This window comes from Hemitrygon akajei, chromosome 4 (assembly GCF_048418815.1).
Source record: "Hemitrygon akajei chromosome 4, sHemAka1.3, whole genome shotgun sequence".
Lineage (NCBI taxonomy): Eukaryota > Metazoa > Chordata > Chondrichthyes > Myliobatiformes > Dasyatidae > Hemitrygon > Hemitrygon akajei.
Window position 1 is genome coordinate 130,535,010 of NC_133127.1, and position 25,629 is coordinate 130,560,638.

At 40.3% G+C, this 25,629-nt stretch overlaps 1 protein-coding gene across 5 annotated transcripts in view; it reads left to right on the forward strand.

The window, feature by feature from the left end:
• Positions 1 to 25,629, forward strand: part of mtmr2 (myotubularin related protein 2) — a 114,848-nt gene that overhangs the window by 34,944 nt on the left and 54,275 nt on the right. For all 5 annotated transcript variants that reach the window (XM_073043301.1, XM_073043304.1, XM_073043302.1 and 2 more), the window contains 3 exons: positions 3,759 to 3,834; positions 9,519 to 9,613; positions 20,820 to 20,930. In XM_073043301.1, coding sequence (XP_072899402.1) covers positions 3,759 to 3,834; positions 9,519 to 9,613; positions 20,820 to 20,930 — 282 coding nt within the window. The remainder of the gene's footprint in view (positions 1 to 3,758; positions 3,835 to 9,518; positions 9,614 to 20,819; positions 20,931 to 25,629) is intronic.

Sequence of the window (25,629 nt, forward strand, 5' to 3'; positions counted from 1 at the left end):
AAGCTTGGCAACAAAGCCATCTATTCCATCATCTAAAGCATAAAAAGAAGCAGTCCTATGTTGACCCCTGCGGAACACCACTAGTCACTGGCAGCCAAACAGAAAAGGATCCATTTATTCCCACTTGCTGCCTCCTACCAATCAGCCAATGCTCTAACCATGCCAGTGACTTTCCTGTAACACCATGGGCTCTTAACTTGGTAAGCAGCCTATCATTGCACACTGCACTTCTAAAAGTCTATGGTTATTTCACTTATAAAGGTCAATGGTACTGTCTGTAGTTTGGGAAAATCTGATAACCCCTTTGCTATACAAATGGTTTGCTAAAATCTTGTGTGGTTGATAGGGAGTTTAACATTCCGGTGCGTGAATATCTTCAGTTTGTTCTGTGATGCTTCTATTCTTGGGGAAGCTTATCTACTTGTGTTAATGGCTATGGAGAAGTATTTGCAATTTGGCTGTAGCATGTTTTTGAGTGATTTTACTTGTAACTTACCTTAATCTTTATTTTACTGCGGAGAAGAGAAGCTAACAATGTTTTTTTTTAATTCTCTGTGATTCACATGATAACTTTATGTCATTCTAAATCAGTGGACCGCTCTACAAGTTTTATTTTCACCAAATTATGTTACAATACAAGAATCTAAAGACATCCTGGTCATGTCTTGATGATTGATGAAAGTTGGGTATCAGTAGGCCCGGTGTTTGGCTTGGTTCTTTTCAGTCACATAGAAGGCAATTGGGGCAGTAAAGGCATAAAACTGGTGAAGTTCCACAGGGATTTTTCAATGTCTTTGCAAATCAGAATTTTTTTAAAAAAATAATTGAAATAGATATAAATGATTTTAACTAAATATTAAAAATGTAATTTGCTGAAATATTATTATAAACTAAACAGAAAGTGAGGTGAGGGCCTATGTTGGTCAGAGTTGATCATGGATATTGTGTCCTAGCTGTCTAGATACGCCAGCCTGGCAGTACGATATGGAGAGCAAATCGTTGCCCATGTAGCAAGCTCCCCCTCTCCACACATCTGATGAACCCAAAGGAACGGCAGAGACAAATACCGTTTGGTACCAACAGTATCAAAGGAGTTGCCAGAACAGCAATGAACTCAATGTGGGACTGCCTTAGGGACTCCAGTTCAGGATTTTTCCCTCTGCTTTATTCCCGAAGCATTCCCTGTGAGTGGGTATAGTCCCCGGGTAGTGGAGGTTTGAGATCAGAGTTTTCCATCTAGATGAGCTGTCAACCATGACTGACAAGCTCCATCTCCCCAAAGCAACTGGTTTTAAGGCACCAGTAACCCGCCTTTCCACTTCTCCTGTCTGTAGAAACAGCTTCACTGGGCTTAGTAGTTAAACCACACGTGAAGGCCAGGAGCTGGACTTGGTTGTCAGAGGTTATTTGAACTGCATGCCATTGGGAGCATTTAATAGGTAGTGGGAGCTTGTCCCCATTGCCACCCCCGGCTGTAACAACCTTAAGGAACATAAAGTAAACAAAAGTAAACAAGAGAAAATTTGCAGATGCTGGAAATCCAAGCAACACACACAAAATGCTGGAGTAACTCAGCAACCCAGGCAGCATCTATGGAAATGAGTACAGTTGATGTTTCGGACCAAGACCCTTCAGTGCGACTGAAGATATCAAATAAACCACTTAATTGCATGACCCATTTGAACTAAATTTAGCAATCCCTGTATATGTAGGGCATCCAAAGCTCAGGAGACATATGAAGTATACCAAGCACCTTAGCTCAGAATAACTGTTCTGAGCACACTGTTAACTCTAGTGATGGAAGAGGAGGTATATGACAACCAGTGCATTCTGAGCTTCTATGTTGCATTAGGTTAATAGTGCTTGAAGATATGAGAAGCAATGATCTTCAGTGTTAATTGTATAAAATAATAAGTATGATTCCAGAATAAGATCTCGTCCAGCAGAAGAAAAATCTGGATGTAGTTGGTTAACATGTGGAAAACATGAGTCATACAATACTGTAGTACAGAAACAGGCCCTTTGGTTTTATGTGACTTCAACTGGAAAGATAAATCATAGCAAGAAGAAAAAAATATTTCTGGTCTAAAATGCTTTCTTGCAAAAAGAAAAGAGTTCAACTCATATGTGTCTTTAATACCTACTTTCAAAAAAAAAAGATGTAGAGTGGTAAAACATTGTTCTTACCTATAATCTCTGAGCTGTGCAATGATGAGGAAAAACTGGATTGAGTACTTGTAGATGGTGCATTGAACTAAGAATCTCAGTATGAAATCCATTTTCTTTTACTGAATAACACAGGACTACAGATGCTAGAATATAGAGCAACAATCTGCTGGAGGAGCTCAGCGGGTCATGCAGCATCTGTAGGAGGAAAGGAAATGTTGACAATTCCTTTCCTCTCACAGATCCTGCTTGACCTGCTGAGTTCCTTTAGCAGCTGTTAGTTGCTGTTGATTCACTGGAATATAGTTCAGCACTTTTAAACAAGGAAGCTCATGCACTTTGGTTTCTTTATTTAAGTTAACCAAATATTGCTAATAGCACAAGATGACACAAAACAGTATCTAACCTCTTGAAGTACTTGAGGTATTCATTGCTGATCCAAGCTCAGTAATGGCTTGCAAATCTGTAATGTAACTACTATTTTGTTTTTCTTTACACTTGTGTACTGGAAATGACAAGAAACATCTTGAATCTTGAAAATAACAAAGTGGATCAACTGCTTAAGGATATGGCAACAAAGCAATTCTCAAAATGGATAAACAATATTAGAGACATTAGACTTAGTTTTACAAAGTTAGCAAGGAACAGTTGACACATTTGAGCAGAACATCATGTTTTTAGGGATCTTGGACTGTTACTCTGACTTCCATTTCCCATCTCCATAACTTACTCTGCCTGCTAAATGTCCTTTGCACATTATACCTTAATCTCAGTCATTGCAGTAGTGTATCAGATAAAGGAAAAACATAGTACAGACCCTTGAAAAACTGCATGCCCTGTCACACAAATCAGAGTTTTTCCTTTATTTTTGTTTTGGCTGCCAACTACCAGCCAGTTTCCAAACCATATCATAAAGTTATTCCGTCTTGCATACACAAACATTTTTGATTATCTTTCTGTGTCCTGAGTCTTTTTAGTACCTGTTAGCAACATTCACATGAGCTTGCTAATTACCATGCTAAAGACCTCAAATAAAAAAATAAATTCAATTGAGTTGGTCATGTAAGTTCTGACCTTTATAAATCTATACAGATAAGTTTAAGATTATGTAATTGAATCAGTACCTGGTTAATTGAATTAAAAATTGGAATTCTAGATTTAACACATCAGCTGGAGAAGGAAAAAGTGTTAAAATTTTTGGATTCATAATCTTTCATCAGAATTGTTTATTTGAAATGTGGTTTTAATTTTCCAGCTTTCTTTTTTTAATAGGCATATTATAATTATTGTCTTCCCTTTGTAATCCTATTCATATATGTGCAAGGCAAAACATTTAATTTTCTCTTTGTAAGGACCACTCACTTAAACCATTACCCACTTTCTTGATTATTTCTTAGTATTACACCTTTTCAACCTATTGCTCCAATATAACATGGCTTAAGTCAGGCTGTGCCTTCTATTCCAGTAGTAAGTACTTAAATTGATGGTAGTTGTATAAGAATATTTTTCATTAAAAACCACAATTATCTATCTTTAAGAAACAAAGTTCTTTTGTCATCATCAGTTCATGAGTTTGTATGTTCTGTTTTTAGACGTTCAGGGATGGCAACAAACTGGCTCAAATGGAGGAAGCACCATTATTACCAGGAGAATCGATTAAAGATATGGGTATGTCCAAACAATTCAGATAAATGGCTAGCAGCACATATCAGCTATATTCAACTTTTAAAATACTTAGAAAATAGAAAGTTGATGATTACCAATTTGATAGTGTTTTTATTTTTAACCTATGAATATTTAAATTAACTAAGAGGAAGTTGGTTGCTATCATTATTTAATTACAAGATCCCTTCCAGGTGCTGAGGAATTGGATAACCTTTCCAATTACAATTATCTTCCCAAGCAATATCAAGTTACAAGAGGACTTAAATACCTTAAATTTCAAAAAAAAAAAAAAAATTGGGTTATCTTAGAAATGTGGTAAGCCATATTTCAACATATTGAAATCCAAAATCATATTTGCAAGTCAATCAAATGCAGATTCACTATATTTAAAATCTAAGAAAATCTGCAGATGCTGGAAATCAAAAGCAACACACACAAATTGCTGGAGGAACTTAGCAGGACAGACAGCATCTACAGAAAAGAGTAAACAGTTGACATTTTGGGCCAGGACCCTTCGTCAAGACTGAGAAGAAAGTGGAAAACTCAGAGGAAGAAAGTGGAGGGGGTGGGAAAGGAAGAGTGGAAGAAATACAAGGTGATAGGTGAAACCAGGAGAGGGGGTGAAGTAAAGTGCTTGGTGAAAGAGATAAGGGGCTGGATCAGGGTGAGACTGATTGGAGAGGACAGAAGACCGTGGCAAATGAGAAGGGGGAGGAGCACCAGAGGGAGGTGATGGGCAGGTAACAAAATAAGGTGAGAGGGAAACAGGAATGGGGGATTGTGGGGGGGGGGGGGGGAGTAATTACCTGAAGTTTGAGAAATCAATGTTCATGCCATCAGGTTGGAGGCTACCCAGATGGAATATAAGGTGTTGCTCCTCCAACCTGAATGTGGCCTCATCGTGGCTGTAGAGGAGGCCATTGAATGACATGTTGGAATGGGAAGGGGAATTGAAATGGGTGGCCACTGGGAGATCCCACTTTTTGTAGTGGACAGAGCAAAGGTGCTCAACATCAGTAGGGAGTGAGGGAAGGTGGGGGAAAGTGTGCCCTCACCCCTTCCTCTGGCCACCACACCAGCAACAGGGTCCCTCATCCTCACCTACCACCTCACTAGCCTCCACATCTGGCACATAATTCTCCGTAACTTCCACCATCTCCAATGGGATCCTACCATCAAACACATCTTTCTCTTTCCACCCCCTCCCCAAACTTTCCACTTTTCACAGGGATTGCTCCCTAAGCAACTCCCTTGTCCTCATGTCCCTCACTGCTGATCTCCCTCCTGGTACTTAATCCTTGCAAGCAAAACACGTGCCACACTTGCCTATTTACTGTGTCCGGTGCTCCTGGTGTGGCCTCCTGTATATTGGACAGACTTGATATAGATTGGGAGACTGCTTCACCGAGCACCTTCACTCCGTCTGTCATAAAAAGCAGGATCTCCTGGTGACCACTCATTTCAATTCTTCTTCCCATTCCCATTCTGACATGTCAGCCTACGGCCTCTTCTACTGTCACAACGTTACACTCAGGTTGGAGGAGCAACACCTTGTATTCAGTCTGGGTAGCCTCCATGAAGGCATGAACATTGATTTCTTGAACATTCAGTAATTGCACCCCCTCCCTTTCCTTCAGCATTCCCCATTTCAGTTTCTCTCTCTCTCTCACCTTATCTCCTTATCTGCCCATCACCTCCCTCTTGAGTTCCTCCTCCTTCAATGGTCTTCTGTCCCTTCCAATCAGATTACCCCTTCTCCAGCCCTTTATCTCTTTCACCAATCAACTCTCCAGCTCTTACGTCACCCCCGTCTCCTGGTGTCACCTGACACCTTGTACTCCTTCCTCCCCTCCCTTAACGTTTTAACCTGACTTCTCCCTTTTCAGTTCTGATGAAGGGTCTCAGACTGAAACACGACCGTTTACTCTTTTCCATAGATGCTGCCTGGCCTGCTGAGTTCCTCCAGCATTTTGTGTTTATTGCTCACTGTACTTAAAGCAGGATTTGATTGAATAGTTGTGATGTTTGGTTCTTTAGATTTTTATATCTTTCACTCACATTATTAAAAACAGAACTGTGTTACATAACTAAAGATATCAAAACTCATGCACTAAGTGAGCAAAATATGTCTTGACGTTCATGTTTGAGAATGATGGTCTGTGGATAGGTTACCAGGCTAGCAATCAGAGTCTTGGGATAGCAATGTAGAGAGCAAAATTCAAATTCCTCTACAGCAGATGTACAATTTAAGTTCATTTAGTAGATTAAGTTGGAATTTAACGAACTGTTTTATTAGTAAAGAATGTTATTTGAATTTTGTAGAGTCCCAACTGGTTCAGGAACATCCTTCAGGGAAACAAAACTTCTTGCTTTCACCCAGACCCACTTCTGAGTGGTTTAACACTGGGGCTTTCTGTGAAAACCACTTCGTTCTATTAAAACTGATACAGTATAATACTGATTAGAGCTATAAGCACCATCAGGATGTGGACATAGCACTGAATCCATACACAGCAAAATTGCTATCAGCCCAGACCACCTTGTATCTACCTGGGAGGAAGAGAGGCCTGACATTTGGAAGAATTGTCTCTGGCACTCCCTGTTACTGACTTCAAACTCTGAAGTTTCTTAACATCAAAGAAGATAACCCTGTGGTTACCACCTACTGTTCATGCTTGACAAATTGTTACTTTGACCAATTCTTGGCAGATGGAATAATGGCAGCTCATAAGCAGTATTTACATACCAGTAACCTCTCTGATACTTTAATTGGGTTTTGCCAGACCCACTCATTTCCAGACCTCATTGGTCTTGTTTAAAACATGGGCCAGTGTGGTGAGAGTGACTTCCTTGGAATCAAGGTATTTTTTGACCCAGTTCGGCATCAAGGAACCAAAGTGAAAATGAAGTCAATGGGTGTGAATGTTAAATTACACCAACTGTTTTTTTCCTGTCTGGATCTGGAAGAAGAGCTATAGATGACCTCTACATTCAAGTGAATGCTCAGCATCCAAAGCAATTGTGTACAAACCTAAACCTATCTATTGCAATCTTGCCATGATGTTTGGTCATTTAGTCACGAGAAAGTGAAGGATATTAACATAAGAAATTCTGCAGGTGATGGTTGCGAAGGATATCATTGAAATTCCAACCTTGAAGCATGTGCTACAAAATATCGACTTCCTGTAATGTGTTCTAATGTTGGTCTGAATTGATCTGGGTTCGATGCAATCCATGGCTTCCAGTTTCTCAGCCCTACTTGAATTGGATTGAATGCAGAGGGCTGATCAGATTGAAAATCCATATTGCAGGAAGCATCCTGCAAGATACACAGAGGCATACTGGCAAATATATGTCAGGCGGGAGACTAATGAACCCCTGAAGTGCTGTGATGGCATATATACAGTAAGCAACTTCAAAAATTAAAAAAATAATAAACTTAAAACAATGAACTTAAAACCTAGCAACACACACAAAATGCTGGTGGAATGCAGCAGGCCAGGTAGCATCTATAGGGAGAAGCGCTGTCGACGTTTCAGGCTGAGACCCTTCGTCAGGACTAACTGAAAGGAAAGATAGTAAGAGCAATTTAAAACCTAGATTCTTTTCTCATAATCTCTATATCTAACTGATGTAGAATGACAGAGAGAAATTCTGCAGTGTAATGTAGGGAGAGATTCTCCCTTTGGATTTGGTAGACCAGAGTGACAAATATGCTCGGCTTGACACATGGTAAGTCCTGGACTTGTTGTGGGCCTCTGGCTCTAGTACCTATTTGCTGGAGAGTTGCTGGCCACATTCTGCAGGCTTAGGCTGAATATACAGTACTGTGCACATGTTAAAAATTAATAAAGCAAAGATGCTTTGAAAAATAATGAAAAGGTTCTAAATATCAAAACAAACTTTTGTACAAAGAGCAGTAAACAGTTAAAAAAAAATCACATCAATATTTGGTGTGATCACCCTTGGCCTTTAAGACTGCATCAACTCTCTCAGTTTTATTAATAAAATCAGCTAACAGGTTGTTCCAAGCATCTTGGAGAACTTATCACAGTTCTTCTGCAGACTTTAGCTGTCCTGCTTTGTTCTGTCTCTCCAGATAAGCCCAGACTGCCCTGATGATGTTGAGATCAGGGCTCTGTGGAACCTAAACCATTTGTTGTTGAACTCCTTGTTCTTCTTTTCACTGAAGATAGTTCTTTATTACCTTGCCCGAGTGTTTAGAGAACCTGTTTGTACTCAGAATTAATGATCCATTAATTTTGACTAGATCACGAAGTCTTGCAGAAATGCAGATCCAAACCTGCAGGGAACCTCCGCCATGCTTCACTGTTGGCTGCAGACACTCATCCAGTAGTGAGCTCCAGCTCTTCTATGGACAAGCTACCTCCTTGTCAGTCCAGAGTACTTGCTGTCTTTGCTCAGTACCCTAGTCCTTATGTTACTTTGTGCATAGGTGAGTCTCTTGGCTTTGTTTCCATTTCAGAGGAATGGCATCTTGGCAGCAACTCTTCCATGAAGACCACTTCTGACAAGACTTCTCCAGACTGTAGAGGGGTATACTTGGGCTCTAGTGGTTTCTGTGAGTTCAGAGCTGAAAGCAGTGCTGGACTTCTTCCGATTTAGAAGGGACGTCAGTTTGTGTATCTCTCGTCTGCTGTACTCTGTTTCTGTGGCCAACCTCGTCTGCTTGTCTGGTCTTCAACCTTGCCCATTTCTTTGTGCTTCTTCAGAAGAGCTTGGACAGCACATCTTAAAACTACTGTCTGCTCTGAAATTTCTGCTTGGGGGAGACTTTGCTGATGCAGGATGAATGCTTTGTCTCATGCTCACTTGCCATGGTGTAAGAATTGATGATTTGAGGGTTAAATTGTCACATCTGCCACATCCTCACCTTTCAGTCTGGTTATCCGGTTTGATTCCTTCTTTCCCCATTTCTGTTTTAGTTAATCAGTTTAGTTGATTCAGCTCATTATGTTTTCGATCAGTAGTAACTGTCTGTTAACTTTGTTTAATCATGCACTGGGCTATATACATCTGATTTCTAAATGGACATTGAACCCATGAACTACTTCTTTATTTATTCCTGCTTTTGCACTATTTATTTTAACGTAACTGTTTAATATACATGTATACTTACTGTAGTTCAATTTTTTTCTATATTTGTCATGCATTATACTGCTGCTGCAAAGTTAACAAATTTCATGACATGCCAGTGATATTAAATCTGATTCTAATTTCTACAAAGTATTCAGTTTTTATTTGATATGTGGTTAGTAATAACCACAATTAATAACTAATTAATCTATTAAATAATGTTACTTTATTTAATGAATTACAAAAAATTTTCTGTAACATTTAATTTTTTTGAAAAATGAATGTTTGGAAATCTAAAATTTGCTATTTTCTACTGACGCACTCTTGCAGAAGACAAAAAAAACTAAACACCTAAAACTAAATTTATATGAAAAATCTAGGGTGCCTAAGACTTTTGCACAGTACAGGTAAATGATTATTTTTCGCTAACTGTATTTTGCAGACTAATGGCAAATTTGTAATTTCAAATATCATATGTTTGAAGGTATCTTTATTATTCGTAATGTGATAATGTTTTATACTTGTTATCTGTTAAATGTAGAGTGCAACAAATTATTAACAACAGTCCTGACTGACTTTTGTCTTCACAGCCAAAGATGTTACCTATATTTGCCCTTTTACTGGTACCGTGAAAGGAACACTGACTGTTACAAACTACAGACTGTATTTCAAAAGCTTGGAGCGGGTAATCTGTTAAAACATGTTTCTTTGCACAAGTTTGGAAATTCATTGTTTATGATGTTGTAACCTACACGACAACCTTCTGCACTATCCACACACGTCACGTCATCTGCAAACTCACTAACCTATCCTCCCGCCTCCTCATCCAAGTCATATGTAAAAATCACCAAGAGCAAGGGTCCCAGAACATCACTGATCACCGATCTCCAGGTAGAATATGCTCCATCTCCAACCACCCTCTGTCTTTTGTGGGCAAGCTAATTCTGAATCCAGGCAGCCAGGTTCCCCTAGATCCTGTGCCTCCTGACTTTCTGAATAAGCCTGCCATGAGGAACCTTGTCAAACACATTACTAAAATCCATATACATCATATCCACTCCTCTACCTTCGCAATTTGTTTTGTCACTTCACCAAAGAATTAATCAAGCTCATGAAGTATTACCTGTTCCTCACAAAGCCCTGCTGACTATCCCTATCAGTCTGTGCTTCTCCAAATGCTCTTAACTCCTGTCTCTAAAAATCCTCTCCAAAGGTTTGTCCACCACTCTCGTAAGACTGAATGGTCTGTAATTCCCAGGATCATCCTTATTACCTTTCTTGGCGAAAGAAATAACATTTGCCACCCTCCAATCTTCTGATACTACTCCTGTGGCCAGTGAGGATGCAAAGTTCATTGCCAAAGGTGCAGCAATCTCTTCTGTTGCTTCCAGTAGTAACTTGGGATATACTTAATCTGACCCTGGGGACTTCTCTGTCCTAATGTTTTTCAAAAGTTCTAGGACATCCTCTCTTAACATTGACATGTTCCAGCATATTAGCCTTTTCTTTGCTATCCTCACATTCATCAATGACCCTCTCACTGCTGAATACTGAAGCAAAATTATTCATTAAAGGACCTTCTCTACATCCTTCAACTCCAGGCACATTTCCTCTTTTATCCATGATTGGTTCTACCCTCACTCTAGTCATCCTGCTGTTTTTCATGTATGTGTAGAACACATTGAGGTTTTCCTTAATCCTCACTAAGGCCTTCTTGTATTCCCTTCTACCCCTTCTAAATCCATTCTTAAGCTCCATCCTGGCAACCTTGTAACTGTGTAGAACCTTGTCTGTTGTAGGCTTATTTTATATAAAAAAGCAATGAAAGAACCAGCTGAAATCTAAAATCAGTTGTCAGGTCATTTAATGTACATCAAATGCAGTTCTAGAAAGCAACAACAGTTTCTTTTTTTTAAAACAATAGCTTCAAGGTTATTTAAAGACCAAGGAGCACGAGTAGGCAACTATGTAATTCTTTACCAACTTGTTTGAAATTACCTTTGAAACATCCACAAAAATTAAAGAATATTTCTCCACAAAACTACATGCAATAATCAGTATTTAATGTGTAATATGCATTTAGAAGTGTGGTTAGCTATCTGGGCTTATGATGTAATTTTCAGCCCAACGTTAGTCTCCATGGTCAACAGTCCATTGCACATTATGTTACTTTACCATTCAGTGGCGTAAGCCCACAGCAAGAACAAAGAACAAGTGATGAATTATATTTTTAGTCAGTAAGAACCTTGAAGCAAGGCCTTGTTGCTGAACACTTTACAAAAATGCTCCAGCTACTCTATGCAGGAAATGCTTCTTCACTGCTCCCCACCAGAAAATGCCTTTAATATCCTATCTATAATGCATCCCATTTCTTTCTTCTAGCATTCCTCATGAGAAATCTTGAGTAAAAAAATTCAGTGCTCTGTGTTGCTAGTGCCAGGTTTTCAGACGTCAAGATGGCGCTGATAAGGGGCAACTCTTTGCGTGCAGCACTGATGGGAATCATCTGATATTCCCATTTAGGATACTACAGCTGAAATCCGCAATCACATCCACGAGTACTTCAGTGAACAACATAAAGTATCCATACTCAAAATTGGAAGATCCCAGTCTGCAGAATCAGGTTGCGAGTGCAGTTCCCCTTTAGGAAAATGGAAGCCAAACCAGTTCACAGGTACGATTGAAATGCAGAGGCTTTAGACCCCCACTCCCTATTATCATGCTGGTGAATGTGCATTCTCTGGAAAATAAAATTGAATGCCTCAGAGCAAGATGTTTGCACTCCCTGACTGATGTGTACTCTGCTTCATGGAAACATGGCTATCTCCAGCCGTTTTGGACAAAGTGCTGCAGCTCGATGGCTTCACCATTCTCTACAAAGACAGAACATCCGAGTCTTTTAAAAGTAGAGTAGGTGTGGTGTGGACATCTTTCAAGAAGGTGAATTCTTGCAAGGTGTACCTGGTAAGGCTCTGAAAACCTGTGCTAACCAACTGGTAGGAGTATTTAAGGACATCTTCAATCGCTCTTTGAAGCAGGGAGGTTCCTACCTGCTTCAAAAGGGCAACAATCATGTTGCTGCCCAAGAAGACCAGGGTGAGATGCTTCAACGACTATCGCCCAGTGACATTCATATCTGCTGTGGTGAAGTACTTTGAGAGGGTTATTATTTCTAGAATCAACTCCTAGACCCGATGCAATTTTTCTATCGCCACAATAGCCCTACAGCAGATGAAATTTCTGTGGCCCTCTGTTTGCACTACTTATTGAATTGCGACTTAAATTGAGCTTTGATTTGCAACTCCCTCTGTGTAGTTTGATTGTCAATGTTAGCCTCATTGTCTCTGCTATGCCTGATGCTGTCACGATGGCCTGAGTTTTTTTTCTTGATTTTTTTTTTTTGCTAATATTTCAGTATGGTTTAGTAGGGCTGGATGCTGCATCGTCCTGAGTAACAGAATCCTTGTGCATCTTGTCTAGATGTGCTTGTGTTCCAGGTGCTTCAACACTATCTGTAAAGGGCTAATCTCCTCATGGTTATTTTATTTAACCTTGGTAAGACTTTCTCAGAAACTGGAAACTAAAGTCCTTAAGACAACAAACTGTTCCAAATAAACATAGTGTGTGCAGATGATAGAAACTTGACAGATAATAAAGGCAATTGCCATCTTACCCTTTCCTTCATCTCTAGCGGGTCAGGTCCCAACATTCTGGCATCCCAACATTAAGAACAGGAAGGCAGATTACTATCTAAATGGAGTCAAGTTAGGAAAAGGGGAAGCACAACGAGATCTAGGTGTTCTTGTACATCAGTCAATGAAAGCAAGCATGCAGGTACAACAGGCAGTGAAGAAAGCTAATGGCATGCTGGCCTTTATAACAAGAGGAATTGAGTATAGGAGTAAAGAGGTCCTTCTACAGCTGTACGGAGCCCTGGTGAGACCCCACCTGGAGTATTGTGTTCAGTTTTGGTCTCCAAATTTGAGGAAGGACATTCTTGCTATTGAGGGAGTGCAGCGTAGGTTCACAAGGTTAATTCCCGGAATGGTGGGACTGTCATATGTTGAAAGATTGGAGCGACTGGGCTTGTATACACTGGAATTTAGAAGGATGAGAGGGGATCTGATTGAAACATATAAGATTATTAAGGGATTGGATACGCTGGAGGCAGGAAGCATGTTCCCGCTGATGGGTGAGTCCAGAACTAGAGGCCACAGTTTAAGAATAAGGGGTAGGCCATTTAGAACAGAGATGCGGAAAAACTTTTTCACCCAGAGAGTGGTGGATATGTGGAATGCTTTGTCCCAGAAGGCAGTGGAGGCCAAGTCTCTGGATGCATTCAAGAGAGAGAGAGATAGAGCTCTTATAGAAAGCGGGTCAAGGGATATGGGGAGAGGGCAGGAACGGGGTACTGATTGTGTATGATCACAGTGAATGGCAGTGCTGGCTAGAAAGGGCCTACTCCTGCACCTACTGTCTATTGTCTATTGTCAATAGTCACAAAATACATATGGGAATTCAGAGTGTTTGTGCTCTGTCTTCGTAACCCAAATCAGATTATTTCTATCCTGTGCATCACCTGTCTCACCAATTCTTTTTTGTGATGGGCTATGACTATGTGCTGCATTTCTGGATTTAGCAGTGTTTTTGGGATAGAAGGAATAATTTCATAGTATAAAGTAGTTAAAAGCCATAAAATCCTGATTCAACACAGAGCTTACAGTGACTTGAAAAAGCATTCAGCCCGTACAACTATTTCCACACTCTACTGTCTCATTTTCTAAATTTAAAATATATTGAAGTAGCATTTCTGAGCAAATCTACAAAACATTGTGCATCAGGTCAAATCAAAAGAAAAATTCCAAAACCCATCAACAATTTATTAAAAATTAAAACCAAGATTGTGAGGCTGAGAAAGTATTAAAAACTAAAATTTTTGTGGCTAAAAAAGTATTCTTCCTTTTTGTAATTACTATGCTGATTTTCTGCAGTTGCAATATTCCTTACCAACTCACCCAGTTTGTTGATGTAGAAAATTGGAGGATCCCTGGAGCATAAAAGAATGAGGGGAGACTTGATAGAGATATATAAAATTATGGTGGGTATAGATAGAGTGAATGCAAGCAGGCTTTTTCCACTGAGGCTGCTAGGGGAGAAAAATATCAGAGGACATGGGTTAAGGGCGAAGGGGGAAAAGTTCAAAGGGAACATTAAGGGGGGGCTTCTTCACACAGAGAGTGGTGGGAGTATGGAATGAGCTGTCAGATGAAGTGGTGAATGCGGGCTCACTTTTAACATTTAAGAAAAACTTGGACAGGTACATGGATGAGAGGTGTATGGAGGGATATGGGCCAGGTGCAGGTCAGTGGGACTAGGCAGAAAAATGGTTCGGCAGAGCCAAGAAGGGCCAAAAGGACTGTTTCTGTGCTGTAATGTTCTATGGTTCTATGATCACCTGTTTTCAATGAATTCGTTAGAATAAATACCCCCACTCTCTGTAAGGTCCAACAGTATGATTTTCAACAGATAAACTAAAATGAAGACAAAAGGGCATTCAATGCAAGTCAGGGAAATGACAATAGAGAAGCACAAATCTTGGGAAGGGTACAAGACCATCTTAAAGGCAATGAACATATCTTGGAACTCAGTGCAGTCCATTGTGAAAAAGACAAAAAGATATGAAACCACAGTACAGTGCAAAGGTCAGACCGCCCTTCCAAACTTAGTCACCGGAGAAGAATGGTACTTATAACAAAAACCACTGTTGCACCAACAGTCATTCCCAGTGAGCTGTAGAAATCAGTGGCTGCAACTAGCGATGAAGTTCAAGACTCCATAATCTCTAAGGCCTTGCACAAAAAAGGTATTTATGGAAGAATGGCAAGGAAGAAGCCTTGACTTAAAAAAAAAACTCATATGCTTGCCTATGAAGATTTGCAAAGCCGAAGATACTGTAAAAATGTGGAAGAAGGTCTGAGGTCAGATAAGACTAAGGTGGAGCTATTTGGCCTCAACTCTTTGAGGACATTTACAGCAGCTGGTGTGTAAAGAAGGCCTGGAAGATCATCAGGGACACCAGTCATCCCAAACATAAGTTGTTTCAGCTGCTTCCGTCTGGCAACTGGTACTGCAGCATTAAAACTAGGACCAACAGGCTATGGGACAGTTTCTTTCTGCACACTATTAGTCTTATATATTCACTTGTATGTGCATTGAGACAGAGTCATAACACAAAGATTTTTACTCCCTCACGTTGTGGGATGGATGTAAGATTTAAATAAATTCTAATACATATGTCATAAATCTAATACTGTGCATCAGCCAGGTAAATGACATTCCTACTGTAAAGTATGGTGAAGGTAGGTAGCATCATGCTATGGGGATGCTTATTAGCAGCAGGGACAGAAAATATGTCAAGCTTGATGGGAAAATGAATGCTTCTAAATACAAAGAGATTCTGGATTAAAAATCTACTAGCCTCTGCCAGAAAGAATAAACTGGGGAGGAAGTTTGTCTTTCAGCAGGACAATGACCCAAAGCACACTGCCTGAGCAACCATGAAGTGGCTTCAAATGAAGAAAATTGATGTCTTTGAGGGGTCCAGTCAGAATCCTGACCTTAATCCAATCAAACATCTCTGAGAGGACCTCAAGATTGCTATCCACCACTGCTCCCCGATTAACCTGACACAGCTTGAGCAATTTTGCAAGGTGGAATGGGCAAATCTTGTTCAATCACCTTGTGCAAAGATAATAGAGAATTATCCAAAAAAAACCTACTACTGGCTGTAGTAGCTGTGAGAGTTGGTTCAACTATGTACTGAGCAAAACGGACTGCTGATGTTTCAGTTTTTGAATTTTAAATGTTTCATGTTTTACAGTTTTCCCTGTTTTGGGGCTCTACTGTGGGGGGAAAAAAGGAGCACGTGATTCAAAAATAAAAATACTCAGTTAAGTTGATCAAAATCCCTGACGAGAAAATCTGCCAAAACTGGAAATCAAAGAAATACACACAAAATGCTGGAGGAACTCGGCAGGTCAGGCAGCATCAATGGAAAAGAGTAAACAGTCAACGTTTTGGACTGAGAAGGGTCTCGGCCTGAAACATTGACTGTTTGCTCTTTTCCATTGATGCTACCTGGTCTGCTGAGTTCCTCCAGCATTTTGTGATTAAAAATCCATGGTTGTAATACTCACTTTTGTAAACAAAGGGTTGGCAGGGGGCTGAATATCTTTACAAGGCACTGTATGCAGCTGTGTCTGGAGAAGGCAATCAGAGCTGCCAAATGCCAATATTGAGTCCAACTGGAGAACCAGGTTTCTGCATGATGCACCATCAATAACTCTCGGAGACATGAGGCGAGATATAGGCTTTTATTTGCTGGAAGAGAGCAGTCAGCAGCAAGAGATCACCATACTACATCCTGGAGACTGAGGGAGGAGCAGTGCCTCCAATCGCCTTTATACAGGGGTCTGTGGGAGGAGCCACAGGAGCAGTCAGCAGTGTCCAGACAGATATATGTAGTTCACCACACTGCAAACGACTGTTCTTCAGTCCATTACCAACTACAAAAAGAAGACACTTCTCCTCCCCGATGACTCCTCTCCTCCAGAACTGGTTAAATGAATTCTGCTGCAGATTTAACTCTTCACACTGCAAAGACCCCCTCTACTGCCCTTTCAGCCACCCATGCCTCACAAATGTTGTTGTCAAGGAAGAGGTGAGAAGGCTATTGAGGAAGCAAAATATCAAGAAGGCTGTTGGTTCTGATTCCATCTCCCCTGTCATCCTTAAACACTATGCTAACCAGCTGTCTACAGTCTTCACAGACATTTCCAATCATTCTCCTAAACTATGCACTGTTCCAGCATGTTTCAACAAATCTATAATTGTTCCAGTCTCCCAAAAATCAAAGGTTATTGAGTTAAATTATGCAAACATGAGAAAATCTGTTTATCTTGGAAATCCAAAGCAATATGCACAAAATGCTGGGGTCAGGAGGTCAGGCAGCATCTATGGAAAAGAGTAAACAGTCATCATCTTGACCCTTCAGGATTGAGAAAGAAGAGAAGTCAGAGGAAGAAGGTGGAAGGAGGGGAGGAAGAATTACAAGGTGGCAAGCAATTGGTGGAAGAGATAAAGGGCTGGAGAAGGGGATGTAGCCATGGGCACTTGCTTAGGTACCAGCTATGCCTGCCTTTTTGTCGGCTAAGTGGAACCGTTCAGGTTCCAAGCCTACACTGGCATCGCTCCTCAACTCTTCTTACACTGTATCGATGACTGCTTCCTGCACCCATGCTGAGCTTGTCAATTCCATCAACTTTGCTTCCAGCTTCCACGCTGCCCTCAAATTTACGTGGTCCCTTTCCAACACCTCTCTCCCCTTTCACGATCTCTCTGTCTCTGGAGACTGTCTATCTACTAATATCTTTTATAAACCCACTGACTCTCACAGCTATCTGGACTATACCTCTTCCCACCCTTTCACTTGTAAAAACGCCATCTCTCCTGTCAGTTCCTCCATCTCTGCCACATGTGATTCCCTTCCTCCACTGTCAATGATGCCCCACCAGCATCGCTTCCATTTCGTGCATATCTGGCTTCATCCCATCCTTCTGCTGCCACACCAGGGATAGGGTTCCTTCCACTACCAAGCACATTTTTCCTCCCTCCTTCCCCCACTTCCCACTTTCTGCAGGGATCAGTCCCTACATGACTCCCTTGAGTACTCGTTCCTCTCCACTGATCTCCCTCCTGCTCTCTTACTACCAGTCAGGGCCCCAACCAGTCCTTCTAGGTGAAGCGACATTTCACCTGCGATTCTGTTGAGTTAATCTAGTCAGAATCAGATTTATTATCACCAGCATGTGTCATGAAATTTGTTAACTTAGCAGCAGTACAATGGAATACATGATAATATTGAAAGAAAGCAAAGTAGATCAATTAAAATATGTATATATGTGCATATTAAATAAAAAATTGTATCTGGTGCTCCCAGTATGACCTCCTGTATATCGGTGAAACCAGACATAGATTGGGAGATTGCTTCACCAAGCACCTTCGCTCTGTCCGACACAAAAAGCAGGATCTCCCAGTGGCCAACCATTTCAATTCTACTTCCCATTCGGACATGTCAGTCCATGGCCTCCTCTACTTCCAGGATAAGGCCACACTGAGGTTGGAGGAGCAACACCTTATATTCTATCTGAGTAACCTCCAAACTGATGGTATGAACATTGATTTCTTGAAGTTCGGGTATTGATACCCCCTCCCCCACTCCACCATTCCCCATTCCCGATTCCCTCTTTCACCTTATCTCCTTACCTGCCCCGTTGTATTAAGCATCTCAGTCCTGGGGACAACATCACTGGCTGTCCACACTATGCTTCTCAACATCTTGTACACCTCGATCAGGCCACCTCTCATCCTCCAAAGAGAAAAGCCCTAGATCACTCAACCTTTCCTCATAAGTCATGCTCTCTAATCCAGTATGCATCTTGGTAAATCTCCCCTACGCCCTCTCTAAAGCCTCTTAATACTTTTCTATAATGAGGCAACTGGAACTGAATACAATATTACAAGTGTGGGCGAAAGAGAGTATTAAAGAGCTGCAATATTACCTGCGGCTCTTGAATTCAATCTGCCAGCTAATGAAGACAGGCATAGCATGCACCTTCTTAACCACTCTATCAACTTGTGCAACAACTTTGATAATGTTGATTACAAGATCCCTCTGTTCCTCTACACTGCTTCGAATCCTGCCATTAACCCTGAATACTACCTTGAAGTTCAACCTTCCAAAGTGTATGTCCACGCGTTCTCGGAGTGAGCTCCACCTGTCACTCCTCAGCCCTGCTCTTCATTCTATCAAAATCCTGTTGTAATCTACAACGACCTTCTACACTTTCCACAACATCACCATCCTCATGTTATCTGCAAACTTACTACTCACTCTTCCACTTCCTCATCCAAGTCATTTATAAAAATCTCAAAGAGCAGGGGTGCAGATTCTTACGGAGCATGACTAGTTATGGGCTGTCAGGCAGAACACGCTTCATCTCTTGCCATCTTCAACCTTCTATGGGCATGTCAATTCTGAATCGATGCAGCAAATTTCCCTGAATCCCATGCCTTCTGACTATTTGAGCCTACTATGAGGAACCTTGTCAAACACCTTACTAACGTCCATTTACGCCACATCCACTGCTTTACTTTCCTTAATTTTGGCCTCTGGCTCCTGAGGCATGATCTACCCCTCACAAAGCTATGCTGACTATCCCTAATCAGTCTATGCTTCTCCAAATGCTCATAAATTCTGTCTCTAATAATACTCCCCAATAGTTTGCCCACCACTGATGTAAGACTCATTGGCCTATAATTCTCAGGGTTATTCTTATTGCCTTCCTTGAACAACAAAATAATATTTCTATTTTCAATACTTCAATCAGCTGGTACTACTCCTGTGGTCAGTGACAATACAAATATCATCGCCAAAGGAGCAGCAATCACTCCTTGCAGTAATCTGCGCAATATCCCCTCCAGCAATGGGAACTTATCTATCCTAATGTTTTTCAAAAGTTTTAGCACATTCTCTTTCTTAATGTCAACATCTTTCAGCTTATCAGTCTGTTTTATGCTGTTCCGCATAATTGTCAAGAGCCCTATCACTGGTGAATTCCGAAGCAAAGTATTCATTAAAGAACCTTCCCAACCTCCTCAAACACATTTCTCCTTTTATCCCTCATTGATGACTCTAGTCATCTTACTTTCCTTCACATTAATGTAGAATGCCTTGGGATTTTCTTTAGGCCTACTTGACAAGGCCTTCTCATATTCTCTTCTACCTCTCCATTTTTAAGTTCCTCCCTGGCTGCTTTATAACTGTGCAGAACCCTGTCTGATCCTTGCTATCTAAATCTTAAGTATGCCTCCTACCTCTTGGCCAGATGTCCACGTCTCTTTTCATCCTTGATTCCTTCAGCCTACCATCCTTTCCCTCCGTCAATGGGACAAGCCTATCCAGAACCCCTATGCAAGTGCCCTGTGTTGTGCACAGTTTTGAGAATTCAGAATGTTTACCCAGATGCAATTACGATTGAAAAGCAAGTGGGTAGGTACTTAGATGGGAATTGAGTAAGTGGATACTGGCCTAATGCAGGCAAATAGGATTAGCACAGATGGGCGTCACTGTCAGCATGAGCGATGTGAGCCAGAGAGCCCATTTCGGTGCTGTACAGCTCTGACGCTATAATTAACAAATCACTGTGATTTGATGGTTTCCATTTCATGCCGCTAACAATGTTATCACCCATATTTTTCCTAGTTTTATTTTCTCCAGAGCCATTCCTCTAGATTAGAAATATGACTTGTCATTTTGTGTCATAAATGTGAAAAGAGTTATGTCATGAATTTGTAAAAGGTAACTGATGCCTGCCAAGCCTAAATTAATTTGTGAAGCTTTACTAGATATGAATGATAATTATATGAGCCTCCACATTACAGTTTAATGCATTATTTCACATAATACTTCATCTTCAATTCCATGAACTTACATTTTAGTTAAGTAAGGCAAATTTTAGAACTAATTAGGCAGTTAGCTGAATGGAAAGAGTAAAAGTATGGACAGTTGGTGGTCTCCAAATGGCAAAATGCAAAAAGTTGTTGCCTGAATGGGTCTGTTTTGGTGCCTTTACTACATTCATTGTAATTGTAAATGAATTAGCTGGAAGTATAGAAAGTGATATATTTTGTTAAATTGGTTGTGTTTCGCACTGGGTAATTTACCTACAAAATGTTTCTTATTATGAAGTAACTTTAATCTTCATCCTTTTAGTAATAATGAACTGCTTTTATTTGTGTAATCTTGAGGTTGGGTTCTTATCATTTTTTAGGATCCACCTTTTGTTCTTGATGTTCCTTTGGGTGTGATCAGTCGTGTTGAAAAGATTGGTGGAGCATCCAGCCGAGGGGAGAACTCTTATGGTCTTGAAATCTTTTGTAAGGTTAGTGCTTGTGTTAACAATATTAATTTGTTTACTGTTTTTGGTTTATAAAATCTGCTTTAATTCATTGGTTAATTTAAAGGATAAGGATTGTTTGTATGTAGTGCTTCTAACAACTCTGGACATTCCAAAACAATGAAGCTGTTTTAAGGTGAAGTCATAATTATGTATGGTTAGCTTAATTTAATGTTAAGCTTTGTTAAATCATTAATCCAAAACATTTTACCTTTTTATTCTGTGTCTCACTCCACTGATCCTGGCCAAATTGATGCCTCACATGACTGCTTTCACAAGTATCCACAGCTTCACGTATTTGCAACATTAACAATTTGTGTTTTGAGGACTTCTAGTGTAGACCAACATTTCAAACTATCTCTTGCAGTGCTGAGTTTATTAATATCACTCAAAGATCAGTTAACATAAAATTTGTCTCCATGAAGCAGAGCTTCAGACAAGTGGAAAAGTTATTTTTGTCATGCAGAAGCACCACCCATGCTGGCCTATACACTCCACGTTATAGTAAGCAATGTACAATAGTTTCATTAAGCTTAAAGGGCTCATGCAAATGGATTTCAGTGTAGGTGGATATGAGATCATTCAACTTTGGACCTAAAAAGGATAGTCAAAGTTATTTCTGAATGGTCTAAGACTAAAATCACTGAAGGTTAAAAGAAACTTAGTGGTCCATGTACAATGATCATGGATTCATTAATTAGTAGAAATGACTACGGCAGATAAAGTGAAGCTCATAAAAACTAGTAGATTGTGTGCTTGGCCTGAATTTGACTCTTTTTACAATGAGCATTAAAGCAAATATTATGCAAAAGGAAACTGTGGAAAGACCATGGAAGTGTATAATTTGAGAATAGAATTTTGGCCTCTTATATGTTGAAAATGATTAAGGCAATAGCTGTATTGTTGCACCAAAGCTTCTGCTTTAAACATAGCAGTTCTGCTCACAACTACAGTCTTCTATGTGTGTAGTTGAGCTGAAATTTAGGACATGAATGAGGACAGAAGATAGTGATATAGGGAAAACTGATTTCTCAGCATTTTCTTGATTAAACAGATGATTCAGGATATTGTCTTCAATCTCAAAAGGTATTTAATATACATTTTTAACAAATCTGGACTTTGCATTTCTCATGAGCTTGGAATTATTAAGCAGTAACTCAATGTACCTGTGTTTGGAAAATCATTTGAAGTTCTTAGGCTCCTGCCATCTGCTGAAGAAGTACATTGATCAGAGTTTAGCAACAAAACTGGGCGGGGGTGGGGGGGGGGGGGGGGAACTGAAGCCAGAAAAGAGAGCTTTTAGAACATTTTCTTTAATGCTATTAGAGCAACAGTGTGCAATTCATGACAGATATTGTTATTGTGCTTTAGAATCGATTGCATGGAGCTTTGCTACAGTTGTCAATGAATTTTTAACAATTTCATTGGAACTCCAGTGCACTTATTGCCCATTATTGGCTTCTCTGAGATGCTTATGGTATGCTGTAAACTATTGTAATCCTTTCAAAGATGGTTGTTTCACTGTGCTGACCTGAACTTTTAGCCAGACTTGCTGCCCTTGGCTAGTTGCCCATCCTACCTTCACAGCTGACTCTTTTTCAAATATGATGATGTCAGCTTTTAAGTACTGACCCAAAGTGGTAAAGCCTTGTTTTGTTAGCCAGTCTTCCTGCAACATAATTCCATTATGTGAATGAACTAAAGACCAGAATTGCCCATAAAATATCTATAAAATCTTTATCCACAGCCAAAGTGGCATCTCCAAACTTTGCCAGTTGTATAAATCTTTGCCTCTGAACAAATAACTAGCCCTCAAAGCTATTTTAAAAAGGTAATGTAAATAACAAAATAGGTCAAAAGATACCTCAAAGTAATTCAAGAACAAACATTTACATTAAATTAAACTCAATTTTAAAAAAACTATGAATTATCTTGTACAACTGTACTGGTTCCTGTCATGGAAGTGCATGGAATCGCAGTTTCTGCGGTTGTTCTAGTATAGCGCAGATTCATTTGCACATTCCTCAGAGTAAAGTCTAGCAAATTTTGACATATTTGCACTGTACCCACATCAGGGTGCTGATGGGAAATCATGGGAAGGCTTGGCCAACAAATCTGACACCCCACATTCAAGTGAGGTTAAATGTTGCATTTTAAGGGTCTGCTATGATTCCATCTTAAACAATTTAAAGATGTAAGATTCTCTGAATATGTTACATTGGTACCATTAATGTGTAGGACTATGCAAGGGAACATTTTTTGGTACATGAACATTGCCTATCTATATTATGTAAGGCACTGATGGGCCTTTCAGATTTGTAAGCTGATCTCGTCCATTCCTTTTATTTTCTGTTATGAAGATACCATAGCTTTTTTTCCCCATTTCTTCTTCCAACAATGCTTCACCAATTAGCTAAAGAAGCTGCCAGGAATGCAATAATATGAGCTTAGCACACCAGCTCAGGTGTCAGGCACCCAATGCTTCCTCAGCATCAATGCCCCCCTCCACTCTCCAGTTCACACGTGGATGAACAACATAGGCTACCACTGTCTACATCCCCTCCTTCCCCTGCACCTGCATCTACATACCAACCTCGTCCTGATTTTTACTTCCCCCAGCCTTCATCTTCCACCAACTCCCCAGTTATCATGGGCTCACCTTCATTACTGAGCAGATGAGAAGGGCTCTGGGTCAAAGCATTGGAACATGATGGTGTGAACCCCAAGCTCCTGAAGGGGTGAGCTGTACAGCTGTCTGAAGTTCTCCAGCACATTTTCAATCTGAGACTCAGCCTGGTAAGTGGCCCAACTGTGTGGAAAACATCATGTGTGGTCCCAGTATCCAAGAAGGACCAACCAGAAGTCTTACATGACTACTGTCCAGTGGCACTGACCTCACACATCATGAAGATCCTAGAGAGGCTCACCTCCAACCCCTAGTCAGATCAGCCTTCGATCTCTTGCAGTTTGCCTACTAGGAGCACAATGGAGTCAACGATGCTGTCATCTATATGCTGAACAGAATCTACTCCCATTTGGATAAGCAGGGCAGCACTGTGAGGATCATTTTTTCTGATTTCTCAAGTGCCTTCAATACTATACAGCCCTCATTGCTAGAGGAAAAGCTCCATTCAGTGTAGATTGGCACTTCCATTGTATCCTGTATAATGGTCTACCTGACTGGCAGACCACAGTTTGTGCGGCTTCAAAACTGTGTGTCAGACATGTCTATAAGCAGCACAGTGGCTGTACAGGGGGCTGTATTGGCTCCTTTCCTGTTTACCCTATATACCTTGGATTTTAGATATAACATTGATTTATGTCATCTACAGAAATTCTCTGATGACTCAGCAATAATTGGGTGTATAAAGAGCACCAACCCAGAGACTGTGTACAAGAAGGGCCAGAGTTGCCTCTAAGTCCTGAGGAGACTGAGTTCCTCCGGAGCGTGCAGGCCTCCCCTTCATGTGTTCTACCAGTCTGTTGTCACCAGTACAATCTTGTAATGGCATCAACATGGGTAACACCATGGGTAACATCAATAAACTGATTAGAAAGGCTGGCTGTGTTATAGGAGTCAAAATGGACACAATAGATGCCCTTCGGAAAATCCTGGCAATTCCGGACAATGTCTCTCACCTTCTGCATGCCACCTTGGCTGAAAAGAGGAGCATTTTCAGAAATAGACAGATAACTACGCTGCTCTAAAGAGTGTTATATGAGGTCATTCTTACCCTCGGCCATTAGGCTCTACATTGAGTCGATTTTTAGTTGGGGAAGCGATGACCTCCTCCTGTTACACTGTTATTAACCTTTGTTTAGCAGAGCTCTGTTTGCCATACCCTGTTATCGTGGACACCCTGTGCAATACTACCATCACTTCTTATCTGGACGGTGTGAATGTGCACACATTAATTATAATATTATGGTAATTCTTGCACTACCATCTTATCAGTGTAATCTTGTAATCTTTGACTTGTAAATCTTGTACATCTTATTTGTTATTCTTCTGTTCTAATATTTGTATATTTGTGTACTTGTAATGCTACTGGGACACTGTAATTTCCTTTGGGATCAATAAAGTATCTATCTGTCTACAGTAGTGCTAGAAAGTTTGTGAACCTGTAGAATTTTCTCTATTTCTGCATAAATCTGACCTAAAATGTGATCAGATCTTAACATAAGTCCTAAAACTAGATAAAGAGAACCCAATTAAATAAATAACACAAAAACATTATACTTGTTCATTTATTTTATTAAGAAAAATGATCTGATATTACATGTATTTGTTAGAAAAAGTATGTGAACCTGTGGAGTAATGCCTTCTACAAAAGCTATTTGGAGTCAGGTGTTTCATCAATGAGATAAGATTTGATGTGTGTGTTGTGGAGATACTCTTCCCCCATAAAAAATAACAAGGTCAGTTTACTGACAGAGCCTGCTCATCTCAAGAAAGATCTGTTTATGTGCATCATGCCTTGATCACAACAACTTTCAGAGGATCTTAGAAGAATTGTAGAGATGTATCAAGTTGGAAAAGAGTACAAAACCATTTCTAAAGACTTGAGTGTTCATCAGTCCACAGTAAGAGAAATTGTCTATAAATGGAGAAAAGTCAGTACTGTTGCTACTCGCCCTAGGAGGGGGCATCTTGCAAAGATCACACCAAGAGTAGAATGTGCAG